At 40.9% G+C, this 15,664-nt stretch overlaps 1 protein-coding gene across 4 annotated transcripts in view; it reads right to left on the bottom strand.

Annotated features, from left to right (window-relative positions):
* SYNE2 (spectrin repeat containing nuclear envelope protein 2) overlaps nucleotides 1-15,664 on the bottom strand; it is a 158,029-nt gene that overhangs the window by 37,158 nt on the left and 105,207 nt on the right. For all 4 annotated transcript variants that reach the window (XR_006019356.1, XM_042047759.1, XM_042047760.1 and 1 more), the window contains exons 86-97: nucleotides 15,176-15,325; nucleotides 12,680-12,856; nucleotides 11,364-11,497; nucleotides 10,686-10,890; nucleotides 8,582-8,761; nucleotides 7,043-7,168; nucleotides 6,376-6,530; nucleotides 5,883-6,030; nucleotides 4,664-4,758; nucleotides 3,179-3,413; nucleotides 1,593-1,787; nucleotides 758-883 (exon numbers count right to left, since the gene is read on the bottom strand). Coding sequence is in view for 3 of the 4 variants with exons in the window: in XM_042047759.1 (XP_041903693.1) it covers nucleotides 758-883; nucleotides 1,593-1,787; nucleotides 3,179-3,413; nucleotides 4,664-4,758; nucleotides 5,883-6,030; nucleotides 6,376-6,530; nucleotides 7,043-7,168; nucleotides 8,582-8,761; nucleotides 10,686-10,890; nucleotides 11,364-11,497; nucleotides 12,680-12,856; nucleotides 15,176-15,325 (1,926 nt within the window). In the remaining variant the exon portion in view is untranslated. The remainder of the gene's footprint in view (nucleotides 1-757; nucleotides 884-1,592; nucleotides 1,788-3,178; nucleotides 3,414-4,663; nucleotides 4,759-5,882; nucleotides 6,031-6,375; nucleotides 6,531-7,042; nucleotides 7,169-8,581; nucleotides 8,762-10,685; nucleotides 10,891-11,363; nucleotides 11,498-12,679; nucleotides 12,857-15,175; nucleotides 15,326-15,664) is intronic.

A 15,664-nucleotide genomic window follows, 5' to 3' on the forward strand; every position in this document is an offset into this window, starting at 1 on the left:
TGATGCCTCTACAGCTGAATTTCTCTTGCTGGGATAAGAGGCAGAAGCTGTGTGCTCCCATCTCACAAATAATTCAGGGCTACAGCAAGGCTGCTGCTGTGGGAAAGGCAGCCAGCACTCACAAAGCAGATTTCAGACAGCTGATAATGAGTTCAAAGCCTTGGCTTGTTAATAAGCTTATTTGTTCCCACTACATAGGTCAACAATTCACTTCATAAAAGGATGATGAAAGACTGACCACTCCAGACAAAATGTCTCCCATCCCTTGGAAATGGTTTTCTTGCCATTTAATTTTCATGGTGCACTATGGGCTGCAAGGAATTTTGCCACTCCCTTACTCTTAATTTTCCTTCTCTTTAATTATTCCCAGATCCTGCAGGTATGTATGGTGCTTTGCAGAATTACAAGGTCTCTTGCCTGAGGAACTCCATGTGCAAAATGGACTGGGAAACAAAAAGGGAGATTCAGTCATAGGGATAGCAGCCAACTGAGCTGAGAGAAGGGAGCTTTTTCCCTTTTGTTTGAGAAACTACTTATTTTATAAATTCAGATTGTAAAAGGAACAGAAGCAGGAAAAAAAATCCAAACACTACTACTACTCATAATCTTATTGGCCAGCTGGATTTCGGAGATTAGCAGCAATCAGGATGGTGTAAAGAAGAGAAATTCAGTGTCACTGAAGAGCAGGTAAGAGGGAAAACTGATTTTACAGGGATGAGGTGTTGTGCAAATTTAAATACAATATGGCTGTTCATACCTTAATATGTTCCTTGGCTTTGTGGAGCTCTTCATGTTCAACAGGGAGTGGATCTTTTACTTTCTCCTTTAGCGCTTGCAATCTGCTTTCCAGTTCCTTGGTTTGCTTTTCAAAGCGGTCACAAGTCTGGTCAAGGAGACCCAAGGAAGTATAAAAGGTGAGGACATACCAAACCACATGGATATGTAACAAAATAGCATCTTCAACCCACTGAAATAATCAATCATGCGCTCTAGTTTTTTGAATTTTTTTTCTGATACATAGTGCCACCCACAAGGAGATGGTGCTTGGCTTAACAGAACTTCAAGCCTCTCCTGTTTAAGGCTTGCCTGAGAGAGCATTTCTGCTCATTTTGTTTTGTTCAACCCGAGAGGCTTTAAGCATGGGTTTTGCACTGGGGGTTTTATCACCGACAGTATTTTGAGACACACCTAATGTACTACTTAGCCATGAAAGCCAATTCAATGCTCTAACAAAATAAATATGACTGGCCCTTCTGTTTACATGTTCAGCAACGTGAGGAGGAACAAATCACATTAACTCTAAGCTAAATTTTAGCTTCACAGCCCAAAGCAGGCATGAGCTCCAGGCCATGGGGAGCATGAGAACAATCAAAGCAGGAACATCCAATGTTCCAAGAAATGGAAACCAACTCAATTTGCTTTGGAGAATCAGGGGACCACAGTTTTAGCTTCCCACAAGCCCTGATGACACATGACAGGCACTTCCCTCAGAGTGCTCCCGCAGCGAGCAGCAGCTCAGCCCTGGAGATGGTAGGACAGGGAAATTCTTGAGACCCAATGCCAGAGCAGCAGGTGGGGGGGGCATCATCTACCTGCAGGGTGCCACTGAACTGCATCTTCTTCTTCTCCAGCAGGGCCTGGGTTTTCCCCCAGCGCTGCTGTAACTGGCTGAGCTCCTCCTGGAGAGCAGCGCTGGTCTCGGGATCGGAGACTGTGCGCAGCTTCTCCCCGACATCGATGACCAAGGTGTACATGGCTTGCCACCTCTGAAGGATCACTGCCTTACTCTTGAAAAGACAAAAAAAAAATTAACTTTCTAAGTGGTTCTTAGAAAGTTACAGAAGTGCTTTACCAGTATTTCACTTGGGAAGATTACTCACAAGATGCTACTTTGTTAACATTCATGGACGAGTAATCAATAGATCTTCTCCTACCTGCTTCTTTGATTTCAGAAAAATCGTATTTTCTCTGCTATTTTGATTTATAAAACTCTACAATACCATTTCCCAGACTGAATCTATATGGTAAAATATGGCAGCAGTCAAAAAAAGATGGAAATTCAGTTGTATGAGTTACTCAGAACAAAAAATACAATCTCAGTTCTGTGAGCAACTCTAGCATCGACATCTTAGGCTAATTTTTTCAGAGACAACAGCTCTGTTAATCATTACATACTCCAAGTGAAGTAAGCCATCAATAATAATTTGTCCATAACAAATTGATCTCTAACACAAGGAGATATAATCAGAGCTTCTTTCTGTAGAACAGCAGCAGGAGGAAAATGGCAATTTGGAGTAGGAGGGAGAAGACTTTTTGGCTTTTCTCCCTAAGGAAAAGCATAAGCACCAAGTTGTAAAATCTTCTAAAAATCACCTTTACACAGCAGGTAGAAATAAAGATGAAATAAATAGGGCAAGCACCAAATGGAATACTGGTAATATGTTAATCCATCAACACTAGGTATGTGGGTACACAGTATAAATCTTGGACTGTGAAAATGGCATTCAATAATATGATTTTAAAAGAAACCATCAAGTTCACTGCTTGTTTCTACCTTCCTATAAAACAAAGAGGTGCACAGTTAAATGGAAGACCGAAATATCCAAAATTAACAAAGGAAAATATTTTTTTCCACTGCATGTAGAATGCAGAACTTACTGTCCTGAAAACTGCTGACCAGGCCTGTGTATCCTGGAGTAAACAGACTCCCTTGCAAGTGTTTTATCCTTTATTTCTGGCATCTCCTGCCCATCCCTGCACACACAGGACCTATATGGCCTGTCTTACCACATAAGTACCTTCCTCGAGGCAAACTAAAAGGCCTGAATTCAGCAGTAATGTCAGTAAGATGCACACAGACCTCGGAGTTACCTGCTGGCTAGGGTGTCTGTCTCATCTTCTGGCACCCGGAATTTCCATTTTCATATCCATAAGATTTTTAGAGCATGCAAGGCTACTAAATGGCAATGCTGATCAAGCAGTTCTTGAGTATAATGAGCCTTTTGCAATGTCACTTTTTTCTTATCTGTGCTCAGCTTTAAGAAAAAGGTGTCAGCAACCATTTTTTCCCCAAGAAAGTGTGCTATTTTAAAGCTTTTTACCTTCCTGGACAGAAGCTGTTTCAGTCTGAGAGAAAAAAACCCACATATTTTAGATTTATAAGAAATAAACACTGTACCTTGAAATCGTGAATTACATTTCTAAGCTGGTAAAGGCTGTAACAGTCCTGGCTCTTCACAGCTGCAAGGAAGCTGTCTGTGTCATCCAGGAATCTGTTGAGGCTCTGCAGGGAACTCCTGAAGAGCTGCCACTGGCTCACAAGTCCATCGATATCTTTCTTCCTCTGCTGAACCATCCGGATAACATTCTGCCACTGCTCTTTCAGCAACGTGAGCTTGGAAATAAACTCTGTCCTGAAAATTACAAGGGCTGTTAATTAATTTTGATCTCAAGGCTGCATATTACAGTAATTGTGATGGCTCTCCATTTGTGAAGTTGTTTTCCAATTATAATACCCAGCAATGCAAGGAAGCTCTTTGCAGCTGTAAGCTCAGCCCTGCTCTCTGTATTCTATCTTTTAAGCAATCCAAACAACATTTTACGTGATACAAAAAAGGGTAAGGCAGGTCAATCTTGCAACTGTAGTACAGTAACATACACAGTACAGCAATCAGACACAATATGCACTAAACACTTCTCTGAAGAACAAAAAGGTCAATGAAAGTGAGACAAGGTCACTGATTTCGCTGCAAAATTGATCTGCACAATGGAAAACTGTGTATTTATTGAACCCATTTAAATAGTTATTTTGTTGTCTTTTACAACATGGTCAGATGATCCAGCAGATCTGGCTAGTTGATTAAGGCAAACCCATCCTTCTCTGCAGGAGGCCATGGTCCCTGATTCACTCTTATACAAACCCCTGCCTTTGTGGGGGTAGTTCCAAGCCAAAAATCCAGCAGAGCAGCTTAGTTTAGCCCTACCCTCCCTGGCAGTTTTAAGCCAAGCTATGGATTTCATACTGCCATGTCTGAGGGGAGCACACACACTGTCCTGCCAAGTCTCTGGAAGCAGCCAGCTCTGGCAGGGAGGAGAATGTGTTCACCCCAAACACCTGACCCTCTGCTCACAAACATTACCTGCTGTTTCTCACGCTACATTGTTTAAGAGGAAAGTGTAAGATCATACTGATAAAAAACAGGTTTAGGCACCATATGTTTTGGGTTTCATGGCCAGTGGCTCAATGCCCTGCCACGTGTGCCAAGGGCAATGTGGATAGTCCACACCTCTGCACTCTGAGAAGCAGAGAGGTCCAGGAAGAGGGAAAGGATCCTTCATACGCAGCATCCTCATTATGCTCTGTGGGAAGGCAGCTTCTCAACCACAGGTACACAACAAAAGACTCCTGGTCAGGAGCAATTATTTTTGTTTTCAGCCCAGCCAGGTACAATCCCAAATGCAGTCTGGCCAGGGCACCTATGTTTCTCTCTCACTACACCTCCTCATGCTTTTGCAAAATATGGCAGGTGGTCATTTAAAGAGTGAACTCAGCCAAGAATTCGGGTTTATGTCCTTGTAAGAGCAAAGATTCAATTCTGATTTCAAGGAAGACAACATATTCACTGAACTACCAAGATCTCAAGGAGAAAATCAAATAAAGTACCTTTTCTCTCCTTCTCCTGATTCCAAGGAGAGTAGAACTTTTTCTATGATAGAATTAAATGTCTGCTGATTTATGGAAATCTCAGTCTGCAGTATCTGAAAATACCAAGAGAACAAGTTTTAACTATTCAGTGAACAACTTTTGCTGATGAAAGCTGCTTCTGTTCCTCTAAAGTGACAGCATTTATTTAATTGTAAATGCTGAAAATTCTATTACTTTCCATTGCTAGTGCCAAATGCACCCTGGGAGTCCACACTTTTTGAATACCAGAAGGAATTAGCACATATGTGATAGCAGAACCCACCATGAGCTGGATGAGACAGATCTGAAACCTGAAGTTTTTTGACTCATTAATGAGAAATTCAATCTAGACAGAAGTCTTTAGAAAACATATAAAAAGGCCACCATCTAAGGGTGAATTTACTCTTTATCACAATGAGCAACAGTTCATTCTATATGCTGTTTCATTACAATGAATGAATTGATTTGGAGAGGTCTAAGTAAAAAGAAAATAACTTTTTGTGGGCCCTAATGAACATCACTAACGTGCAGGGACTAAACACCCTGTGGGAATAGCCTCAGTACTTTGGGTAGTGTGAAGCTGTGGTTCATGGAATGAGGTTCACCTCAACAGCTCATGATGTTTTAGCATTTACCAAATAATTTTTCTTTTCTGTGTTTTGGTTATTTTTCCATTGCTAGCGTGCACTGTACCACCTCCTCTGAACGAATGTGAAGCACTGTCTCTTTAAAACAAACAGCAAGTGTTTGGGAAAATGCCAGCAAAGACAGATTTCCACCAAAATCTAGTACCTGGTCAAACCAGAAATTTGCTGCAAAAGCACTATTTTAAATGCATTTCTTCCAGAAACTGTTAAGATTGCTGCCAGGTCTCCAGCAAACTATCCAGTTAGTTGCCACAGGCTCCAGTGCTCTGGGACAGGCAGAGAAATACACCTCAGGGCTGGAGAAATTTAGGACTACCATGACACAACACTTGAAGATCTCTCCTGAAGGTCTGATCCCTGAAAAAAGGGATCTGTCCATTCTGGAAAAGGATTTTCATGTTTCAGAGTTTTACTCTTAATAGGCATTTCAAGAGTGAAATGCTCTGTAAAATCCTGCCCAGATCCAATTTCAAAATGCAGAGCATTTTCTAGTGATTTCCCCCTGCCTTCATCATTCAAGATGCTGCTTCCATTTTTAGAGTTAGCTTTACCTCATATACTCTCTGTTGCTCTTGCAGTTCTTCAAACCGTCCTGGAATATCAGTTTTTAAGGCTTCTTTCATTTTTTCTAGGAATTTCATCCACTTCTCACATTTCTGAAAGAATTTCTTCTCATCATTTTGAGTTCCCTCAAGCATACTGTAAAACAAAACAAATAACCAGAAACTGTTGTGATGATTGTTTTTCTGGGTATATTTACAGATGGTCTAATGTGGTAGTTAATAACATTAACATAGTGGGAGGTTTCACTTGGCACTTTGCTCCCTTCTTTCCCTATGAACATCCAGGCTCTTGCTTCAAGTGACTTGGAATACAAATAGCCACTGAAAAACCAAGTAAACTGAAAGGGCAGAATTCCACCTGGCAAGCCCCTGAGAAAGCTGAGAAGAGACTGCAAGACTTCCAGTACTTTTAACTTGGTTTTCAATTTTCTCACAGAAAAGGAAATTATTACTAGTGATTTCTTTTGTTTGCCTTTCAGACCTGCAACATTCCAGAGCAGCTGCTGTTTTCTGACTCCACTGCCGAGTCAGGTTCTGCATTTTCTTCATGGTGAAGTCACTGAGTGGCAGCTTTATGCTTGCTTCATTCAAACTCTCTATGCTTGGAGAAAGTGCAGCAAGCTCCAGTGTCTGATTCTGGAAGTAAAGAAAAAATAAATTATTGCAAAAAAATACTGCCTTTCTTTCATGTCAGAGAAATATAGAAGCTTTTTCTCCAAAACACTAACATGAAAATCCCCAACATTCCTGTGTTAACTTCAAAAAAACACAGGAAACAGAAAAGTTGTCATTCTTTTACACAAGGCTCACTTTTCCAACAGTACTGAACAGATACTCAAGACCTGGTACTTCCAGATTTACTTTGTTCCCTAAATTAAGGGAAACAGGGTAGCTCCAGAGCAAAGCTGGGGAAGAAGATCTCCCATCACCCCCAAATCTGGGTGATTTTCCTCCCTTCCATGCAGGCATTTGGCCTGCAATGCAGATCTAGAGTTTCTAAACTTTTAAATCATTGCTTTTTGTGTTTTGGCTGAATAATAGTTACTCTGATGGAAGTGCTGCAAGTGTGACATTCAGGACACAATGAGCATCTTGTACTGGGGCAAGAGCTGAGTAGTATCTTTTTGTATTTGGGAATGCAAACATACCATGAGCAATTCTGAGTTGTCTCCTTCCTCTAGACAGAGACTATCAAAAGTGTCTGTGCAATTCTTGACACAACCCTCCAGTGTTTCAAGGCAGTTGTTGAAATCCTCCAGTTGTAGAAGATTGAACTGGGGTGAATATTGAAAATGTATGTTAATTATTATTTAATACACTTATTCAGTATAAGAAAAGGAGCAACAGGCAGTATTATCAGGAAAACAAACAGATGTTAAACCTAAATTCCAATGTATTTCTAACTCGCTATTGAACCTTTTTCCATTTTTCAACTGGACAAGGGGAAAATTTAACCCAAAGGAGAGAGCAAGAAACAGAATCTCAAAATCCTGAGACAATTGTCTGAAAGGAATAGGGGTTTGTGATACCTTTTGTGGCTTTGTGCTGTTTAGCTTATTGTGGAATTGGAAAGTCAAAACTCAGCTATCAGAGGGGAGAAACTTGTGAAAATGAGCTTCCTTTGAAGTACACACAAGGCCTGCTCCCATGTCCCCACACAGCCAAGGCTGTGCAGCTTACATGAGCTCTGTGGAGAAATCAGTAGGGCTGGAATGCAACTTTCCTTTAGCAGAACAGCACTGGGAAAGCTTTTTCTTTCTTTCCAGAATTAAACTCCACATCTCTGAGAACTCTTACACAACAAAAGTTTTACAAGGGATGAATGGCAAAAGCTGGTGTGTGGAGAGAGATTACTGTGGTAATACTACAGGGTTACACCAGAGAAAATGACTACCCAGAAATGCATTTTCTCATGCAGCGTGAAGCTCACAGGGAATATGAGAAACCTGTTATCTTCACAAAGATTTCTGGCTTCCAGCCCTTAACTCTGCTGGTGGATGAAGTCACAAAATAGAGCTGGCTTCAAATTTCTTGATGAATTTGGGTTTACTTTAAAATAGAATAATTCATTGAAACCAGACTTTTTCCATAGGAACAGACTAATTCTACACCAGCAAATGTTCAGCAGTACATTTGCTTGGAAGTTTTCTCAGGAATACCTGTGCAGAGGAGAAGTCAATTCTTCACTCCTCTGAGCAGGGCTCCTGGATCCAGGTCTCTCCCCACTTGGCCTGAACAGGAATGTGAATCTGGTCCTCAGAATTACATCAAATGCCACAGTTTTCTGTTTGGTTTTATGTTCACTACATGAACTCTTACCAAGGAAAACTGAAGGCCATATGTTTTGCTCAAGGCAGAGCTGAGAACGTTTACAACTTACTTCAGTGTTAAAAAAATATAAATACTTTTCCTAATCTTTAATCATCTGAGGGTCCTGGGGATAATAGGCCCACTTACAAAGGCTGTTAAGAGCAACACAAGCAGGTAAGGGTGAAATCCTTCACCTGTCACTCTGGCTTCATGTATTATTTCTTTATATAGTTGATTATCCTCTGAGTTTTATTTAATTGAAATTTCAATTCAAGAACTTTACTGTTCTAATGAACTATGTGGCTCACACAGGGCTCTAGTGAAGAAGCTACCCCACACTGACAGCTAATTTAATATTAAAAAAAAACCAAACAAACCTGAAGTTCATCCAACTTCCTCTGCAACATCTTTTCCAAATAGGTTGCTCTCTGGAATGGCTGCAGCTTCTCCATCAGAATGGCTTCAGCAGCTGTGCCAGCCTGCTGTTTTATCCTGTCAGCCTGCAAATAAATCTGGGTTCGGCATCCTGCTATGTTTTGAAGGCCATGCTGTAAATTCTGATGAGAGAAGGGGAAAGGAAAAAAAAAGTCAGTAAATGAATCAGATCATCATTCATGTGCCACTTTCATTTGATATCTTTTGTTGCTGTAACTAAACTCTTTTTGTTGATCCCATCTGGGAGCCAAACTCAGCTATGGTGAAAGCTTCAGTCTTTTACTTGGAGGACAATGGGAATTGCATCCACTGAGTGCAGTGCTGGGAAAGGCACAGTTCAAAGTTCAATGGAACACCAGTGACTTCAGGCAGTGGGATACTACTGCTCCACAGGAAAAGAGGGAGGGAAATCAGAATATCCCTCTCTACAAGACGTGTGTACACTAGCAGATGGAGGAACTGGCCCATGCTGCAAATGAGGAATGCTATTTAGTTACAAACATACCAGTACTTTGGATCCCTTAGTGACTGAGGACTATGGGTTTGGTTTTATTTTTTCCTCTTTACTAAGAAAGATGCTAAAAACTTATACTCTAAAGGCAGTACAAGAACAATTTTAGACTCATTCAATGTACTTGATTTTTTTTCTTTTTTTTGACAAGTGAAATTTACTTTTAGCCATGAAACCCCCTGAAATTAAGCCACTATGTACTGTCTTTTCTGGGACTAATGAGCTGTCTTCTGATCAATAGCAAAGAGCACACACATTTCTCTAAAAAGCAAAATGGCTCTCGCTTCTCGACCCCTTTGTTTGAAAGGATCATGTTATAAAATACCACTCCAGCTGTTTAATAACCCATTTGGATTTCTTATTTTCTATATAGGACTTTATTTTTATTTTTTGTGGTGACAAAAATCCATAAAACCATAATCTTTCCTGATATATAAAGAGGAAAAGATTAGAGGGATTAAAATACAATTTTGTAATGCACATGTATATTATACATAACTCATATACCATTTCGCTGATCTCCATTCTTTTAACTCACCCCTTAAAAAAACCCACAAGAAATTCCATGTATTCTACCCACACACACCAGGACAGGATCTACAGTGCTAATGGCATTCAGGAGGCCATGCCTTCCTTAGTAGGTATAACATTCTCCCCAAAAATTTCCAGAAAAGGAAATTCCTTTTTGCTGACATATTGGTGAATTTCTGTCACAGCCATTAGAAGAAAGTAAAAATGCTTTGGTCTAGGCTTTGCTGCTGTCAGATTTTTCTGACAAAGAAAGATATACATGAGTTCTCTTTCTTGTAATGTAAAGCTTCTTATTAGGCCACATGCAAAATGGAATACTCTGGACTTCTTCCAATCGTGGCTAGAGATTCATAAAGCAGGATGAATCACTGCTCTGTCCTAAGGATTATTATACTTCTTTATTGCAATCTGAAGAAACCAAAAATGTCAGAACCTAATGACAGCTTTGCTGCCTGAGAGAGTCCAATGTACTCTGTGGTCTCAACATGAGATCTCATTTGCCTAAAGTCAAAAGCATTTAGAATAATCTAATAAGCTCAGGAATCTGTGAACTCATCAGACCAGACCAAAACACAGTACCAAATCCAATTAAAAACATTTTGAAGGCTGTGGAGGACCTCAGGATTGTCCTGCGCTCAGGAAAACTGCTTTTTTTCCCCCAGCTATTGTTCTAGTAGATATTGTCCCTCCTCCCAAGCAATGCCCCATAAAGTAAATCGTTTTTCTTTCAGTGATTCCTTCTAACACAGGCCTGATTCTTTGTGTAGAGCAGAAAGGGGCAGGGATGGAATATGACTCCTTTCTGCTCTCTTCTCATCATATGCTAACTCTGGTTTGGCCTCAGGATCTGGTCAAAGTGTTCAAAGGAAATACAAAGGTGCCTATTCATGGAAGAAACCCACAGATTTTATCTTTTCCACTGACTGGACTGGTGGTGTTCTTTTGACTTGTTTCTCAAAAATAAATCTTGGTTTGTACTGGGCAGCAGAAACTTATTCATGTACCTTCATGTCCTGTATCCTCTGCTCCAGGGTTTCTATCATGTTCTCCTCTGGCACGGGAGCATCCAAGAGCTGAGCACACTGCTGGCTGTACTGCTGTAACTTGGCTGCTGTCTCAGTGCACAAAGCATCAAAGGGCTCCCAAAGCTGCAGAGCTGCCTGTGCTGCCCGCAGCTGATCTGTGATGTCTTCATTTACAGAGTTCCACCTGCCAAAATACCAAAAGATTAAGAGCATTTTCCTAGTAGGTTCTCCTCCAGAATATGATTTGTCATAGGATTCCTGTGGGAGTTGCTTTGCAGCCACACCCATGTTCCTGGAAAACCTGCTGCTATAGCACAGGGACTGTGCTACTGTGGGACCCATCAAACAAAAGGTATCCAGGTAAAAGGTCCAAGTTCCCCATCCCTGGAAGTGTTCAAGGATGGATGGGGCTTGGAGAAACCTGGTCTGGTGGAAGGTGTCCCTGCCCATGGCAGGGGGGTTGGAATGGGATGATCTTTAAGATCCCTTCCAACCCAAACCATTCCACGATTCTGTGATTTTACTCCTCACACAGGTGTTCTCAGACAGGTGAGTTGCATCAGTATAGATTTAAAAATCTGACAGATGTTCGAGTCCTGCCTCAAAAAGTTGGGTTTTTTAAATACTAATAACTGGGGTCTGTTTTTGCAGGCTTACCTAGTGTGTGCTTCTGTGCACTTCTGGTCAATAATCTCTGCAAAGGAGGGGGAGCAGTTCTTCTTCAGGTTACTGGCAGCAGCCTGGAGCTTGGCCCAACTTTCTTCACTGTTCTCTGATTCATCTTGAAGAGCCTGAAAATTGGATTGTTGCAATTAATTGTGGGAATAAAGGACCGAAGTGTAACTTCCCCTATAGATTGGTAGGGACAGGGCAGCAATAATGCCATACTTCTGCAGCACAGATTGAAATGTTTGCAGAAAATATAACACCTGTTCCTAAGAATTAGGAAGCTAAGAGAGGTGAAATGGTCCAAGTTAAAAAAAAAACAACACTCAGGAGACCTATTTTAAACTGAGATAATTTATTGGCTGTTAAAGAAAAAAAGCTCATTTAGCAAACCCACACCCTTGAATAAATGAATTTGCTAGAAACCAAAATGCTTTTATTTTAAGCCACTGTTTCTACTGGCAGTAAAGTTGGTTTGACACCTCCTGACTCAGCTGCATCTTCCCCCTCCTGATACAGGTAATTAAATACAGCATATCTGTGAACTGCTCCAGGTTCAAAGTAAACAGGGTGGTTGAAGGAAGGAGGTAAGAAGGTACCCAGTTCCTTTTAATTTATTACATGAGCCCAGGTGAGGGTGGAAAGCACTTGTGCAGGGTTTACTGCCAAGAGTCCCACACTCAGCATTCACAGCCTCAGTCTCTCCTGCCCCACTTCTGATATAACTCAAAAAAACCCTAAATCAGGCCTTATTTACAGGGAAACAGGGAGTGCTTGCACAGCCTTTCAACACTCATTTAAAGCCAGGTAAGGGGATTTTAGCCAGAGCTGTGAAATGTTCAGACCCAGGGCAAGCCTGACTGCCTACTCCAGACACCCCACTTGGACTCTCTAACAGCCAAGCAGAGTAGCAGGATGAGCCAGAGCATCTATGTCTGGCATTCTGACTCATTCAGAGGCTGTGCAGGAGACTCCAGCTCTCTGGAGGATGACAGAATAACTGAACTGGTGCTGGAGGAAGCAGAAATGCCAGGCTCAGCATCAATACAAGGTGCAAAGGAGTATGAGGACTTGGTGTGCTTTTTTCTTGAACCTTGGTACCTAAATTGCACTCATGCGCTACATAAAATAAGAAGTCTAGAAGTACTCTTCAGTGCCTCTGGAGGTTAAAAAAAATTAGTAATCCACTAACTTCAGTGTCATTATAATAAGGAAAAAGTTGCTCAGATAAATTTTTCTGGTTTTTTTTCAGTGGAGTTTGTTTGCCTAAAGGCATAGAAGGAAGTACAGAAATAAGACAACTTTACCTGGAGAGTTTTGACCTGTTTTTTCAAAGCTTCCAATGAAGCTGCTTCCCCAGAAGGTTTGCACTGGTCTACGCAGTATGAATATCTTGTTGTCATCAAGCTGACTTCTGCATAAATTTCATCATATGCTGTCCACTGCTCCAGTATTGACTGCATTGAGGCCTTTAGCTGTGTAACCTGCAGACAAACCATTTTTATTAATATTTCTTGGGTAGTCCTGACATATAAATCACCTTTAAATTGACTTAAAAATCCAAACTCAATGCTCAATCCATGACAATCCGCAAGAATTTGCCAAGTTGGAGTATTTTCCTACTTGGTAAGAAATTGTGCAGGCTTCAAACAAAGCAGTACACCATATCTAGAGTGAAGTGTAAGAATTTGATGGAAATTAAAATTTCACTGGAGTTCAAGGTAGCACTATTCTGTCAGCCACAACACCAGAACACCCCAGGAAGTACTGAAATAATGAACTGCTTATTCCTTCCTGCCAAAATCAACCTGAAGTGGGAAGAAGTTGAGAGCCTTAATCTTCTTAGGAAGCAGATAGTTTGATCCGGAGATCAAGTTTCCTTTCAAGGACAATTTGAACAGAAATTGGTTTGAATGGAAGAAGACACTACCACAATACTCTGAGAGCTGTCATCCCTCTTATGCCATTGTGCTCTAATAATGCAGGCCCCCCTGGATCCCAGGCTAGCAACTTCAGGATTCTCATACAAAATTAAATGATGGATATCCCCTGTATTTTCTGTCTCTTTCATTATTACAGTTGTCTAATCTATGTGGGGCAGGCATGGCTTCCCTTTGCCACAGACTCCTAGACACTGAAAACACAAAACTGTCCTTGTTCAGCCATTTTTATCCTTCTGTTTCAGGGAAGTACATAAGGCATGTCCTGGGTTAGACAGAACATTCATCTAGTTCAGTACCTATTCTCAGTCATGCTTGGAAAAAAGCATGAAAACCAGGCAGACAAACAACCATGTCTCCACGAGACCTGAAAAAAGCCAGATGCCAGATTTCAGTTCTGGCTATGCAGCCACACAATGGAAGATGAAAAAATTTCCACACCACAGTTCACCCTAAACAGACTGCATAGATAATTTTATCCTAGTATCCTAGTTTCAAGCACACACAGGCTGGTGGATTAATCATCCCTATTCTCTTTTGAATCATGGTTATAGGTGGGAGGAATCTCTAATTGCTTTTTGTAGCCTGTAGCTAATTACTGCCCACACAAGGAAGATGGAAAGACATCATTCCCAGGAAATGTCTCTGGGCCACAGACTCACAGGCTTGAGCTCAACCTACAGACAATTTAATCAAGGTATTACATCTCCTTAGCCCTGTATTAGAAATCTCTGCCTGGCTCTGATGTGAGCAGTCACCCGTGGGAAGGAGTCTGCACTCGCTGTTTCACTGCACACACAGACAGCTCAGCTCCAAGAACATCCTGCAGTTTGCAAGTTTGGTAGTTAAGTCATAAAATTCCTAAAATTAACATGACCCATGGTGACTGTAAGAAGAAAAAAGCACCAGGCTGTCAATCCTGCCTATTTCTATCCCCAGCTAGACATCAGAAGGAAAAACTTCCATCTTGTACATAGACATAAATTTCCCTGCTTTCTTGGTAAGAAACAATCACATCCTTTCTGCTGAAACCTAAACCAAGAAGCAGCAGATCAATACTGGATCCACACCTCCTGTGGAAGAGTTCAAGCAAAAGGCTTCAGGTTTCACAAAGTTCTGAGGAAAAAAGGCAAGGAATTTATAACAAAAAGTGCAAAGCAATCTTAACTAGAAACACAATCACTCCATCACGCATAATTCTCTACCGTATATGGCTATTTATTATCACAAATTTAAATCTATAAATGTACTCATTATTATCTCTCCTGCACCTATCAATTACATCCACATAAAAAAAAGATCAGCTCCAAGGATAAAGATATTATAACTATAAATACAAACTTCTGGGGAGTCAGTTTGCATGGGAAACCAATCTGCCAGACTCTCCTTGAAGCAACTGGAAACTACATAGGATCTGGAGATGGCAAAAGCCATCCCAGTGTGTGGATGAAAGAGTAACTGGGAGGTGGAAAAGCTGCAGTGAGAACAGGGCCAGAGGAGGCACCTTCTACCAGTTGCACTACAGGGGAGAAAGAGCAGGGTGATCAAGTAAGAGAGTTTAAGGTCTCCATTTTCAGCTTGACAGAAAAACAGCAGTGCTATTTCTTTATTTTCTTAAACTGTAGATGGGGATCTGTTCCTCCTCCCTTTGTACTCAAACTGCTTCAAGATCAGACCAATTTTTATCTCCCAACTTTGGATATACATTAATTCACATTACAGTAAATTACCTTCTTAGGAAGGTAAAGAGTAAGGAATACCTTGCACTTTTTTTGTACCAGCTCCTACCATCCTATGAAGATTAATAACACCGGTGGTCAGAACATGTAGTGGAGGAAACCTGAACACAAGCAAGGCTTTTACCTGGTTTACAATGCTGTCCTTCATTTCACACAGCTCAGCTATCCTGAGAGACTGAGCTTCTGGGCTTTGTTCTGTACTACCATTCAAAGCCAGACTCTGTTTGAGCTCATCAAGAGTTTTGGATTTAGCTGTAAGTTGATTTTCTAGCTCCTAAATAATGGGAAAAAAAAAAAGAAGATAAATAAGATCTTTTAATGAGACCATAGAAAAAAAACTTCTGTATGAAGAGCTTAGATAAACATTCCTTTTTTAAAACCAATTTTGCGTAATTCTTCAGTCAGGCAAGGGTTAAATGGGAACTGGTTTTGCAATGGGCAAGTCCCTGACATCCTAACAACTTCTAGAAAGTTATTTTCAGTTTGTCCCTTTACTCAGAGGGACTCCCATTGGAGAAATTCCAGTCAAATAAATTCCAGTGAAATCAAGTGAGAACAATCTCTAATGAATGGAGATACCTGGGAGAATAACTCCCTCCCCAACACGACCAGC

The sequence above is a fragment of the Corvus kubaryi genome, unplaced genomic scaffold (genome assembly GCF_017639235.1).
Source record: "Corvus kubaryi isolate FWS band 111438036 unplaced genomic scaffold, C.kubaryi_AGA036_p1.0 66, whole genome shotgun sequence".
Classification (NCBI taxonomy): domain Eukaryota; kingdom Metazoa; phylum Chordata; class Aves; order Passeriformes; family Corvidae; genus Corvus; species Corvus kubaryi.